This window comes from Psammomys obesus, unplaced genomic scaffold (assembly GCF_907164565.1).
Source record: "Psammomys obesus unplaced genomic scaffold, mPsaObe1.curated_primary_1811, whole genome shotgun sequence".
NCBI lineage: Eukaryota > Metazoa > Chordata > Mammalia > Rodentia > Muridae > Psammomys > Psammomys obesus.
In genome coordinates, this window is record NW_026585504.1 from 47,971,525 (window position 1) to 47,985,836 (window position 14,312).

At 45.5% G+C, this 14,312-nt stretch overlaps 1 protein-coding gene across 1 annotated transcript in view; it reads right to left on the reverse strand.

Moving 5' to 3' along the window:
- Tnfrsf11a (TNF receptor superfamily member 11a) overlaps positions 1-14,312 on the reverse strand; it is a 61,904-nt gene that overhangs the window by 11,765 nt on the left and 35,827 nt on the right. Inside the window, exons 5-9 of the mRNA XM_055603085.1 lie at positions 12,762-12,855; positions 11,910-12,004; positions 10,590-10,703; positions 7,118-7,170; positions 4,634-5,414 (exon numbers count right to left, since the gene is read on the reverse strand). Coding sequence (XP_055459060.1) covers positions 4,634-5,414; positions 7,118-7,170; positions 10,590-10,703; positions 11,910-12,004; positions 12,762-12,855 — 1,137 coding nt within the window. The remainder of the gene's footprint in view (positions 1-4,633; positions 5,415-7,117; positions 7,171-10,589; positions 10,704-11,909; positions 12,005-12,761; positions 12,856-14,312) is intronic.

A 14,312-nucleotide genomic window follows, 5' to 3' on the forward strand; every position in this document is an offset into this window, starting at 1 on the left:
AACACAGCAGCTGTTATTTCATTCCTCTAGGATAACAACTCTCTAGTAGGACAGTGAAAAATCTCCTAATTCCTGGTAAGAGGGTGTGGTGGTCTGGATGAGAATGCCCCGTAGGCTCATAGGCTTGAATGCTTGGTTCTCAGTGAACTATTTAGGAAGGACTAGGAGGTGTGGCTTTGTTGAAGGAGGAGGGCCACTGGGTTTCAAAAGCCCACATCAGGCCCAGTCCCTCTCTTGCTCTCTTTCTGCCTCCTGCTCACAAAGCCTCTTAACTTTTGTCTTGTGCCAGCTTGCCACCACACTTCTCACCATGATGATCATGGGCTAACCCTTTGAAACTACAGCAAATCCCAATTAAATGCTTCCTTAAACAAATTCCTTTGGTCATGGTGATGGTGTCTCTTCACAGCAACAGAACAGTGACTAAGAACAAAGCTGGAAACAAGGCCTGGAGTGTTACTGTGACAGGCCTGACTAGGCTACTTGGAGGACTGGAAAGACGTTGGGACTTTGTACTAGAAAAGTGATTGGATGCTGTCAGTGGGGTTTAACAGGCAACCTAGTAGGAACTTGGAAGAGCAATGTGGACTGTGGAGATCCACCTCAGGAGGTTTCAGCGGATAACAATATTAGTGGCTGGGGTACAGACTGCTCTTATAATATTGTGGTAAAGAATGTGGCTGCTCTATGCACTTGGCCTAAAAATCTGCTGGAGGCAAAAGGAAGACTTTTAGACTAATGTCATCACACAGGATTGCAAGAAAGCCTAGTACTGACCATGTCGTGTGCTTATTAATGATCACTCTTATGCAGATCTATAATGAAAAAGAGCAAGCAAGGCAAAAAAGAAATACAAAATACACAGTTTGAGGAGAAAAAGAACACCAGGAAGTGTAATGTTGAGACCAAGCCTTGTGCTCAAGGAGATGAGAAGTTTAAAACAAAGGCCTACTGCTAAGCGGAATAAATGAAGAGGTGCCCTCAGGGCAAGACCCAACTCAGCTAATCCAGAAATCTGTGAAAAGAACAAGCCTAAGGAGTTATCGGTTCCTAAAGAGTACAACAAAGGAAAGTCAATGTGAATAGAAGGACTAGCTTCCAGAGGCGGCCATGCAGTTCTGGACTTAAAGAGTGCAGGCATAAAGGGCTTGTGGAGCCTTCCACGTGAAAAGGGAGTCCCTGCGTGGGGTCCAAAGAGGTCACTGTGTGAAACTGTGAAGCCTGATTATGCTGGAGAACCCAAGATGTTGGACATACCAGACCCATGGGACATCTACCAAGGAAAGATGCATCCAGGGTGTTGAGCCAGCCCAAGGAGAGAAGTTTTGCAGCCTACAAAGCTAAGAGGAATGGGAGAACCACTATCAAGCTCTTTGCCATCAGACATGAAGCTACAGGATCTGGACTTTGCCCTGCTGGGTTTCAGTCTTGCTTTGGATCAGTATCTCCTCACGTTGACTATTTTCCTCCCTTTTGGAATGGTGTTGCATATTCTGTGACACTCTGTGTCAGAAGCATGTGACCCGTCTCTGCTTTTACAGGGGTTACAGTTGAGAAATCTTCTTGGGTCCTTGGACTTTTAAACAGGTGTGACCGTGATAAACTACGGGGACTTTGAAGCTGGACTGAATGCACTTTTTATTATGTTATGGCTACAAGTCTATGGGGGCCAGGGGGTAGAATGTTGTGGTTGCGGTTGGAATAATAACGGTCCCAATAAGCTCATCTATTTGAATGTTGGTTCCCATTTGATGGTCTATTGGGAAGAATTAGGAGATGAAGCCTTGTTGGAGAAGGTGTGGCCTTGTTTGAGGAGGTATGTTATTAGGAGTAGGCTTTGAGGTAACAAAAGCTGATGTCAGGTCCAGTCTCTCTCTCTCTCTCTCTCTCTCTCTCTCTCTCTCTCTCTCTCTCTGCCTCCTGCATGTAGACCAGGATGTAAGCTCTCAGCTACTGCTCCGGGGCCATGGCTGTCTGCCTGTCACCATGATACCCACCATGATCATGAAACTCTAAAATTGTAAGCAAGCCTCCAATTAAATTATCAGTTGTGTTGGTCTTGGTTTCTCTTCACAGAAATGTAATAGTAGTTAAGGTAGAGGGCTTGTAACCAAGGTAACCATCATGAGCTCAGAATTAAGCATCACATAAGAACTGACGCTCGGTTGTTTAACACAACCCAAAGCATGCTTTCCCCTTCATAGGTCTCTCGTGGCAATTCTTACTCTTCGTTAAGAGTTAGAACAGCACTAGAATGGACTTAACAACCTATTTTAAAAAGTAGGTATTTTTAAAATTGTCTCTACTTGTGGAGCTGTTTGATCAGCTATTCATGCTCTCTATAAAAAGCCGGTAGCATACGCTGCAGTTATGGCTCACCAGGTAAAGGTACATATTGCCAAGCCTGGCAGCCAGAGGTTGATCCCCCAGACTCACATGGTGGAAGGACAGAACAGATTGCCAAAAGCTGGCTTCTACACAGGAGCCATGGGGCATGTGTATGCACACGCACACATGAACACCCACACTAGATATAGTGTAGTTAAAAAAAAGAAAAAGGTGGTGGCATGATAGTCTTCCCTCCAGAGGTCCTCAGTTACTTCCTTTTCCCGGAAACCGATTGATTTGGCTCTCAGTTTAAGTAAACAAAATAATACACTGGCATAAACTCAAAATCCCAGACAGAGAGGCCACCTCCTTTAGCCCCAAGGGCACACTGCCTTGCAGGAGGATAGGATGGGGTCCCTCTCTTTCCCCAAGCATCACCCTCTTTCACTCACATTTTAGAGTCTGAGTTATGATGACATTGTTTGAAAAGCTAAGAATACATTATTTTTACCATAAGAACTGTTCATACAGAAGTAATTATGGAGAGAATGGAATGGCCTTAAAAATCAATCTGGCTGCTGCCTCTCCTCAGGCAAGAATTAATTTGGCCTGCTCTCGGCTGCTGAGCTGGCTGGCCCTCTTCTGATGTTCTGCATGGTTAAACATCAGACACGGAAAACGCAGTGCCAATTTCTTGCAAATTAACACTGTCTGCTGATGACACACAATCTATTCCTTTCTTTTCTGCCTAGCTGTTCAGCGTTTAAGGGGTAAAGCTAACGACAGATACACCAGGCTGCTATTTTTGCTCTGATAAAAGAACAAAGCATGGCTTTGGTTTCATGATTCTCTGTCTCGCCCTTCCCCGCTTTCTCTCATGCACACTTTTGTTTATTTGTTTGTTTTAAGTTCTAGGGTCTTGAAGGGAAAAATAACATCAGTCCTTTCAGCACCTAGAATGTTTGTGTGTTTACAATGGACCACAGTGCCTGGGAGACAAGAAAACACACTGTTCTAGCAGTCAAGCCAGGAATCAATATTACCTTGTGCCAAAAACAGCCTTTGTGCTTTAGGCTTCAATCTGCCACCGCTGTATTATAAACTGCACCACTTGCAGTTCCAATGAAGAGCCAGGAAGGAAAGGCAACTTTTGCAAGGGCTGCTCCAAAAGGGGCTTCCTTCCTTCCTTCCTTCCTTCCTTCCTTCCTTCCTTCCTTCCTTCCTTCCTTCCTTCCTTCCTTCCTTTTTTCCTTCCGAGAGCTGGGGGAATCTGAGGAGCCTTTGAACTGGTACATATCCATCTCTTATTTGTTGTTGCATGTTTTTTTGTTTTCTTCTGGAGAATGTTTAGGGCTTCCAAAAGATCCTCAGTGAACTGCCTACCTCTGACCAGGCTAATGATACCCAAAGTCCAAGGACACTCTCACTCTCAGCTTTGAAGTCCTCTGTAACTACATAACTTTTTAACAGATGGTGTTCTACCCTCAGGCCAAAGATAAAGTCATAATATTATCATTGGTGGGTTGTTTGTGATCAAGCAATGTTGCAGCAATAAATCTCTATAATGATGCTAAGTTGTAAATTATCATCTGGGTTTTATAAATATATTAAATGTGGTAGTTATAAAAGGCTTTTCTCATACAATAACAGAGGACACTTTTACTGCATCATTAACTTGCTACTCAAATAAATAATTAAAGATAATTAAACAGTTTGTTTTTCCCGAGATTTCGAAGCACAAGTTTCTTTTACCGCCTCAACTTCCTAATGTTAGGGAATGCTATGATACAGCCACTCCTAAAATAACTGTTGACTTAGCCTTTTGAGGTTTGGTTTTGTGGTTGAAGGACCAACCACAAACCCAACCAGGAGAAGCCTGAAGGCAGAGGGCTCAGGCATACCTGAGAGCAGGGGCAGTCTTGCCAGTGGAGGATGTCACAATAGCAGCCAATACAGCCCACAGTGCAATGCACAGCCTTGTAAAGATGCTTAGCTAAAGGCTAGAAATATGCTCAGTTGGTAGAATGTTTGACCAACATTCACGAAGCCCCAGTAAGCCAGGTGTGATGTCCTACACCCATAAGGACAGTAAAGGAAAGATGGAGTTAGAAGGAAAAAGAGTTCAAAGTCGTCCTAACCATGCATAGTGAGTTTAGAGCCAGCCTGGGCTCTAAAGACTGTGTATAAAGACTCTCGGCAAAGAAAGGAGTTGGGCTGTGTGTTTCTCATGTGAAACATGCTTCTCAACCCTTTACCCAAGACGGGCCTTTCTGCTCAAAAGCAGGGGCCTAGGGAAGTTACTCACCAGATGCAGGTGGCTGGTTACCGGGGGAACTCCCAGACCCCGAGGCTCCCCTCTCCGAGCTTGGAAGCCTGTCAGCCTTGTCCTGAGGCTGCTCTCCCGCCTCTGCCATGCTGGCTGCTGCTTCACTGGGAAGGCCCATGCTGTAGGCACACTGGGGTAATGGTCCACATTTCAGGGACCCCGTAGGGGGTTCATGGTCCTCCCCCGGAATGTTCCCACTGCCCGTGTAGCCATCCGTTGAGTTGGAGCTGGCCACCCAGGGCAGGTAACTGTCACCCTCAATTTCTTTTTTCAAGTATTTTTCGGGGGACACAGGCGTACAATCAGTCCTGCATGGAGGCTCAGTGAAGTAACAGCCTTCAGAATCCACTGTGCTCTCGGTCCCTGTGAAACACTGGCTTAAACTGTCATTCTCCCCCACTTCCAAGGGCTCCTGGAAAGGGGGTGTGGACTTGCTTCCAGGCTGGATCAGGAACAGTGAAGCAGCAGCAGGCTGTGAGGGCCTGTCTGTGTACTCATCCTCTGTGGGAATCTTCCTTGAGAGGTCCCCCTGCGTCTCAACCTCACTGACCAGCGTGAACATCCCGTCACCTCCACCTTCCACACAGGTCCCTGCTGCTGCACACCCGGGCCCACAGACTCCAGCAGCACCATCTTCTAGATAGCACATGTCTTCTGGAACCGTCTTCTCCTCCAGCGTCATTAGTAAGATACCTTCACACACTTCCTGCTGACTGGACGTTGCTGAGTGGGGACCAGTGCAGCGGTCTCCCGAGGACCCCTGGGGATGTGAGTTCAGAAAGCAAAAGACCTTAATATGCAGAGTCAGCACAACATGTTCGCCTAAGCACTGCTGGAAAAAGTGTTGCTACAAACTGTTTCCACCCTGGCAAGTACAGGTGCCCCATACTCTACGGCTTTATTTATGCTGCTTAAAATTAGAGAATGCAGGAGAAGTCTAGAAAGGGGCACAACCAGCTATACCACAGGGAATAGCATCTGCACACCTGTACAAGCTAGCCCAAGTAAGAGCTGAACATGACATGTCTATAACAGCAACAATGACATGCAACCAAGCCCTGAATTGCAGGCCATAGCTTTGCCTGTGGCATAGATCAGTTCTGTGCATCCTATAATTCGGGCAATGAGCAAGCCTATTCAGAATGAAAGGAGTCGGGTGTAATTCAGGAAAAGATGACAACAAATCCATACTGGAGCCCAGTTATAGAAACCAGTCGAATGTCTGCAATTGATATATTTCATACTTGAGAACAGATACAAAAGACAAACTAGAATAATTAGCATCTTAACATCAAATGTGGGTTGGAAAATAGTCAAGTCTCTGTTAAGTTTTGGTTGTTTTGCCTTGGAGTTTTGAGACAGGGTCTTACGTCGCTGAGGCTGCCTTATTATGAAGTACAGGATGACAGAACTTCTGGTCCTCCTGCCTCTACCTCCCAGGTGTGTGGATTAAAGGCAAGTGCCACCACGCCCAGTTTATTCAATGCTGGGGTGGAACTCAGGGTTTTGTGCCTGCTTGGTGACAGGCACTCTTTCAACTGAGCTACATAACAGTGCCGCCGCTGAGTGAATGTATGTATTCATTTGTGTATTTACTTACTTTAAAGGAGAAAGTGAGCAGAACATGAGCATTCATTGCTTTCTTTTAAAAAAAAAATTATCCTTATTTTTAGGGTGTGTGTGTGTGTGTGTGTGTTTATGGTATTACCGGAGGAGGCCAGGAGAGGGCATAGGATGCCCTTGAGTTGCAGTTACACATTGTCACCCCCTGTGGCTGTGAGCTGCCTGACGCAGTAAGGACTGAACTTGGGCCCTCTGGGAGCACTGTGCACGCTCTTAAGCACTGAGTCATTTCCCCAGGCACAGATGCTTTTTGTTTGTTTGTTTCGATTTTTTCCTTCGGTAAGTTTACTCTTAGACAAAGACTGTTTGTTCATAATGTACACCTAGATATTTAGAAACCAAGGAATACACCATCTCTATTCACCCCATGGGGATCCCAGAAGAGTAAACCCACGAGACAAAGTGTAAGCCCCTGATGAATTTGGGCACCATTATCAGGACTTTCATTGCAATAGTCTTAACAGTCTCCAATAAAATTTGAAACTATATCAAAGTCGAAGATTCATTAAGTAACAACAGAGTACAGAAAAGTCATAAATGGTTCCTCCTAGGAGTCTGTACTAGGTGATCAAGGTCAGTTCTGGAAACAGAGACAACAGAATTGGAGCAGAGACTATCATGTGGCTCAGGGGTGGCATGCTTGCCTAGGCATGAGCAGAGAGCACTCAGCTTCCAGCCTGAGGCTCAGCAGGAGGGTGGGAATGGGGTATAATGAGGACACCAGGTGCTGACTTACTCAGCAGGGATCCGTGCTGGGACTGGAGGCTTAACTGCCTGTAAGCAGAGCGCTCCACTCTAGAGCTGGAGGCAGTACTTAAAGGAGGCATTAGACACTTTTACCTTATTTCCGCTTAGGCTACTGCAAGCGCCATTGACCCAGTTCCACAAATTAGCTGGGGGGGAAAACAAAGCAAAGACGAGAGCTTTACGTTATAATTTTCTACTTATTTTTAATGTAAATTTTATTTTATGCATTTAACTTATACAACATGACGTTACAGGAAAAGTGTGGGTGGCAAAGCGGTTACCATAATAAAACGGGTTAGGTTATCCATCGTGTCTAATTGTGATTTTGTGTGTGTGTGTGTGGCAAGAAGTTGACTTAGTTAGCAAAACTTCTCACACAGCGCAGTATCATCTCTGAGCACACTTATCCTACACATCTGCTTCTATGATCTCTGACCTCCACCCCCTTGTCCTTTTTCCTGCCCCTGCTCATCACTTATTCTCTGCCTCTGTGCATGTGGCTTTCTCTCAATGTACACTGTTCTCTATGAACAGGCCCACTGCAAGGTATTAGCATTCCTGAGTGAAAGTATTGGATTATAGTGCAGCCAGAGCTGGTGTGTGTGTGTGTGTGTGTGTGTGTGTGTGTGTTCCATCCTCACCGTAGGTGTAGCTAGGCTTGGTGGCATAGCCTGCTTAACAAAAGCAAAGACCTGGGTTTGAACCCCAGCACAGGGGTAGGAATAAACCAATCAACTAATAAATCAACTGATTTAAAGCCTTTGAAGGCGTCTTACTTCTTAACAAAGACAGATGTGCTGATCTGTAGAGAGAAAAACACCGTCCAACTTAGGTGTTGTGAACCTGACACAGCTAGAGACCTGGGGAGAGGGACCCTCGAGCAGAGGAATCGCTGCCATCAGATTGGCCCGTGGACTGTCTGTGGGGCATTTTCTTGGTTGTGGATTGAGAGGGAGGGCCTAGCCTACTGTGAGCAGTGCCATGACTGGGCAGGAGGTCCAGGGCTGTATTAAACCTGTAGCTGAGGCGCTGCAGAGATGGGGCCATCTCTGGCTGCTCTTCCAGATGATCTGGGCTCAACTCCCAGCACCTAAGCGTGGTCTCACAATCATCTGGAACATCCAATGCCTTCTTCTGGCTTCTGTAGTTAGTGGGCACACTGTGCTGCCCAGACTCACATGCAGACCAAATGCCCATACACAGAAGATAAATGTTAAAAGATTTTTAAAAGAAAGGCAGCTGAGTGCGCCACAGGGAAGAAGCCAGTTAAGCAGCACTGCTCCATGGCCTCTGCTCCAGTTTCTTCCTCCAGGCTCCTGCCCTGAGCTCCTGCCCTGACTTTGGAACAGTAAAGCATAAGATGGAAAGACAAACAGAAAGCAAAAAAAAAAAAAAAAAAAAACAAAAAAAAAAAAACAAAACACCTTTCCCTTCTAAGTTACTTTCGTCATGGTGTCTATCACAGCAAGATGAACCAAACTTGGATACCCAGCAGTAATCCACTGAGTACCAATGATACACCTGGGTCTGTCACAGTGCTGTTAGGCTACAGACATTCCCATTCCCTTCGCAATTTTACTGTACCCTGAGGAAGCAAGGTAGGAGGAACCATGGTAGGAGGACAAAGACGATGCATCCTGGGCAGTATTATACAGAGGTAAAGTTTTACCCCATCCCTTATGAAAAGCCAATGTTTTCTTCATTGTTAAGACTGAAGTCAGAAGCTGCGTCTTCTTATGGTGTTGTTTGTCTATATCTATGACGTGTGCAAGCATGTATGAATGTATGTTTGTATGTATGTGTGCTGTGCATGCATATGCAAATCCATGTTCACGTGTGTGTGTGTGTGTATGTGTGGTGTGTGTGTGTGTGTGTGTGTGTGTGTGTGTGTGTGTGTATGTGTGTGTGTGTTTGACACTAGGTAACTTCACGAATTATTCTTCACTTTCTATACTTCAACAAGCTGCCTCACTTAAACCCTAGTTCACAAGTGCAGATAATCTAGCAGGCCAGATTGCTCAAGGGATGCCCTTTTACTCTCCCAGCTCAATTACAGGTGTGAAGTGAAGAAGCATCCCCTTCCAGGACACTCTGGTAATGGCTCCTGCCATCTCACACTGGACAAAATATAGACTCAACACTTTCCTCAGGCTTCCTCCAACAACTCATTGTCTGAACCTCTGGATTATAAACGCTTGGCTTCCATGGACTTCAGCCCCTCTTTCCTCTCCCCTTCCCTTTCCTCTTCTCCTCCCTTCCCCCCACCCAACCCCACTACACACACTCTCTTTTCTGTTCTCTTTCCCCTTCTTTCTCTTTCTTCTCCCCACCCCCATCACCAGTGCTGAGGATATCAATCCAGAGCCTTCCTTATGCTAGGCAAGCACGTTACCTATCGCTGGGCATAGCCTCAGACCTTGGACTTTTGGTTTTAAAGACAGGCTGTCCCTGTGTTCCCCAGGTAGGCCTTAAACATCTCCTGTGCCAGCCCTCTGAGTGCCAAGACTGCAAGCATGTGGCTCAGCAGGGTGTGCTTCACTTCCTGAACCTGAGTTTGCTGCCCCCCCTTACGCCCCTCCCCTAACACACAATAAATAAAAAAATTAAATAATCATGATTATACGAAGAAAAACCTAATTAATGCCTTTTTATTTTAGCAATGTCATAGAAAAATCAAGCATGGTGTGGTGTTTAAAAACACGATCAAACATTTTGTAGATATCCCTAAGAAATGAAGTAACACTGGTTTCTTTACTTCAAAAATTAGCCTCTAAATTCCAAAAACATAAAGTCGTCTATTGTCATAATTTGAGATTCACATTTCAAAATAGTATCACAATCAAAACTTCCCCAAGCCAGCCACTTATCTGAGCATTTGCCTATGTTTTAGATGGGTGCATTCAAAGGGGTTTTATTACAGCATTAATTAAATAATTAACTACAGCCTTTGTGTGTGGAATGTTGTACAGAGAGACAATGTGGGCTCTCAGCAGTTACAGGTGGGTAATTTCAGAAAGGCCAGATATTGTTCACTTATATATAAATAGATACAAGGTTGCCCTTCGGTTTTGGTCATTATTGTTGCTAACAGAAAACAAATAATCAGAAACAAAAACAATGCTTCTCTTATGGTGCAAACATACTTTACTTGCTGAACCTGGTTTTGATCCCTGTAACTCACTTAAGATGGAAGGAGAGAACCAGCTCCACAAAGTTGTCCTTTGACCCGCCCACACACACATCATGAACACACACAAGTACAATTTGTATTTACTTATTTGATGTACACTGGTGTTTTTCCTGCATGTGTCTGTGTGAGCACGTCAGGTATTCTCTGGAACTGGAGTTAAGACAGTTGTGGGATACCAGATGGGTGCCGGGAATTGAACTAGAGACCTCTGGGAAAGCAGCCAGGGCTCTTAATCACCGAGCTATCATTCCAGCCCCATGAAGAAAAAAAATTAAAAAATAGATTCCATGACAGCCAGGGACAATCTACTCAAGTCCTAAGAAGCATCCCTGGAAAGTACCCCCGTTCCTCAATGCCGCTCTTCAGACACAGTACCTGTCAGCGCTTTCCCTCCCTTCCTGTAGTAGACGCCAAAGACAACGGCAGCAACTAATACCACGGAGACGAAGAGGAGCAGAATGATGAGGCTGGGCAGGTAGACCTGCGCTTCTGTGTCAGGAGGAAACATGGCATTAACGATGATTCATTTTACCAAATTAAAAGATAAAGTCCTGTAAATAATCCAAGAATCAAAGACAGGGGTGTCTAGGTAAACAGAAGTGGGGAGCCCCCCAACTACAGAGAGTTCCCAGATGTCAGAGGACCTGCTCCACAGCTTAGCTCACTGTGTTCAACGCATCAAGCATGTATGTTATGCAGAGGCATAACATAGAGACAAAACACCCAAATCATAAAATAAATAATTTTTTTTTAAGTTCATACTGTTAAAAACAGTATGATCACAGCCAGAATCTACCAAGTTGCTGTCTTTGGCTTGATCCACATCTTCTCACTATGACTGTCACCCTCTAGCATGCATGGGCATTGACATTTATGCTTAATGGCTTACCCCTAACTCAGTGTCAAAAGAGAAAAGCCCAGCATGTGGAAGGTGCTGGGTCAAACCTACAGCAGAAAGAAGAAAGAGGACAAGGAGGAAGGAAGAGGAAGAGAAGAAGGAAAGAAAAAAGAGAAGAAGGGGAAGAAATTTAAACACGTATTAAAACAATGGAGGTGGAGCTGAATGAAGAGATGGCTCAGCAGTTAAGGGCCCCGGCTGCTCTTCCAGAGGACCCAGGTTCAATTCCCAGCACCTACATGGTAGCTAACATGAGTGTCTGTTACTCCTGTCCTAGGAGATCCAACACCCTCTCTGGCCCCCTCGGATATCAAGCATGCATGTTATACAGCAGCATAAAATAGAGATAAAACATCCAAATACATAAAATAAATAAACGAGCATTTTTTAAAAAGTTTATACTGTTAAAAACAAAACAACGTGATGAGGCTGGAGAGATGGCTCAGCAGTTAAATGGCTGCTCTTCCAGAGGAACTGGACTAAGGTTCCCAGCACCCACATGGCAGCTCACAAGTGTCTGCAGCTCCAGTGCCAGAGCATCCTATGCCTTCTTCCAGCCTTCTTGAGCAACTCACCTAGGTAGCCCATAAGCATAAATGTAGCCAACATCCATACACGTAAAACAAAGAAGAATAAATCCTTTAAGCAGTAAAGTAAAATGCTGACGAAAAGAATACAAAGATGACGGGAGGCAGAACGAGCTGAAAAGTACAAGCGAATCTCTGCAGATACAGCTCATCATTCTGGGGAGACCACCCGGGGCCCACGTGCCACCCCACCGGCTCTGCTCATCCTACCCTTGGGTGGTTTCCTTGACGTCAGAGAAGAGCTGCAGACCGCATCTGATGTTTTCGTCCCTTGGTGTACCTCAATTCTTCCAAGGAGAGTGCAGCTGTGAGGAAAAAGCAGGCAATGGCTGTGGTCTAACGTTTCTTAATTTTTGTTTTTTCTTTACAGTTTATCCCGATTGAAGCCCCCTCCCTCAGCTTCCCCAGTTCCACCCTCCCTCCCTTTTCCCCTCATACTCTTCCCCTAGTCCACTGAAAGGGGGCGTTCTCTGCTATTATCAACTGCCCACAGCTTGTTAAGTTTCATCAGGACTGCCTGGATCCTCTTCCTCCAAGGCCTGGCAAGGCTGCATCATCAGGGGTGAGCGATCAAAGAGCTGCTTGGCTACTTTTAGTTTTGCTGTAGTGAGGTTATTTATTCCCTGTGCGTTCCTGAATGTAGTTAGCATATTTCCAGATGACTGAAACATCGATGATGGGGTGTAAGGGTGGTGAATGATAGCAAATGGTTTAACTCAGGCTGGGGGCATCACTCAGCCATAGAGGGTATGCCTAGCACATCCAAAGTCCTTACATTCTACCCACAGCAGAACACCCACACCCCACAGACAAAGAAATCATAATTCCCAACTAAATATGGTGAGGTAAAGTGAAAGGAAGCCGGAAACGAGCATCATATATTTCTGAACCTAAAAAGTGGCACAAAGCCCCGGCACGCTGGCTCCGACAGCGGGCTTGCTGGGCTCACTCCCTTTCCTGACAGAAAGCTAAGGCCCTCTGCCCGCCCTCCACCCAGAGCCGCGCAGGCTGGCTGGCTGAAGGCCAACAGCTCCCTCCCGGGGCTTCCGTGCGGTCACTTACTTGGTCCAGGGCCTGCATTTGTCCGTGGATGAAAAGACGTCTGAGAAGAAGCCTAGGGTGCAGGGCGTGCACACCGTGTCCCTGTTGAGCTGCACTGTCGAAAACAAAAACCAACAGGTAAGAAGCACGGAAACACATGGAGATCAGCCGGGACGGCGTCCCTGGAACATCACCCAGTCTCCCGTGTCTGCCTGGCCACCTGTATCTCCTGCCTTGCTTACAGAATTATCTTCAGGAACTGGCTTTTTGCATGCCAGGCCACTGAGACTCAAGTCCAATATCCAGCTAAGGCCAGCTTTGCTTGATTTTTTTTTTTTTTCCACCCAGAAGCACAATCTGAGACTTCAAGGTATGTCCTCTTCAGTCTTAGGTAGCTGAGTTTTGCTGTCTGACTATTCTCAACCTTCACGACTACGTCAGCTTTCATCTGTAGGCAAATGTAGTGCCCTCAAATGTGTTCTTCCAAAACCAAGGTTCCTTGTTACTCTAAAATCAGGACGGTGGGGTCTGGTCCCAAGCATTTTGGACATGGGCTATATGACACTATTCACTACAAAAGCTACTATTTCAAAACCTAGGACAACTGAAATGCTTGCCGACAGTTAACGTATTAAATAAATGGTGCAGTTGCCACAGTGAAATGGTAAGCTTCGTTTCGCCAGGCTGAGAAGTGTAATAGTAAATACACTTTTTACCCCCCTCAAAACAAAAATACAAAAGCAAAAATGACCTTCTAAGTCTCTTCCTCCTACACCAGGGATTGGTGTCACTGGTGTTAAGGTTTTATACCAACGGTGGGACATAATTACTTCATACCTTTTAGGCCCATTGCCTCTACTGTGCTCATAGCACAAAAGTAATTATAGACAATATATGAAGCAAATGGACTGGGCCGAGAGGAGACAGAGCAAGGCCCTTGCGTTGACCCATGGTGCTCAGAGCAGAGGCTAATCCTGACTGGTCAGCTTGATTCACTTTCACATTCCTCCTAGGCGAAATCAGCAACGCCTCACACTTTCTGTGTCTCCTACCTTTACGGCAATGGGCACGTGACGCTCTGGTAAAGGCACAAACAAACAATACTGACTACAACGTGAAACCAACATCAGGGCATGGGCTGGTGCCAAACCAACAAATGACTTCTGAAATCAGTAACACTTCTGTGATTTATTTTCACAAATAAAAACCTAAAATAAGACGTTAAAATTCTCGGTACATGCCTGGTAGGAAGTAGATGTCTGATTTTCCATAATTTGGCTCGATAAATAAGATACATTGCCACAGTGATCTGGCAATGTGACCGGCTTTCAAATAATTGTAAGAGCGCCAGGACCGTTTACTAACTAACATTAATTTAAACAGCATTTGAAAAGATGGACTCGGGGGCTGGACTTTGGTTCCCAGCACCCACAACAGTTAGCTTGCAACTGCCTATAAGACCCAGCTCCGGGGACTGCAAGGCCTCTGGCCTCCTCTGGCATGGGCATTCACATGCATGTATTCATACACACACACACACACACACACACACACACACACACACACACACAC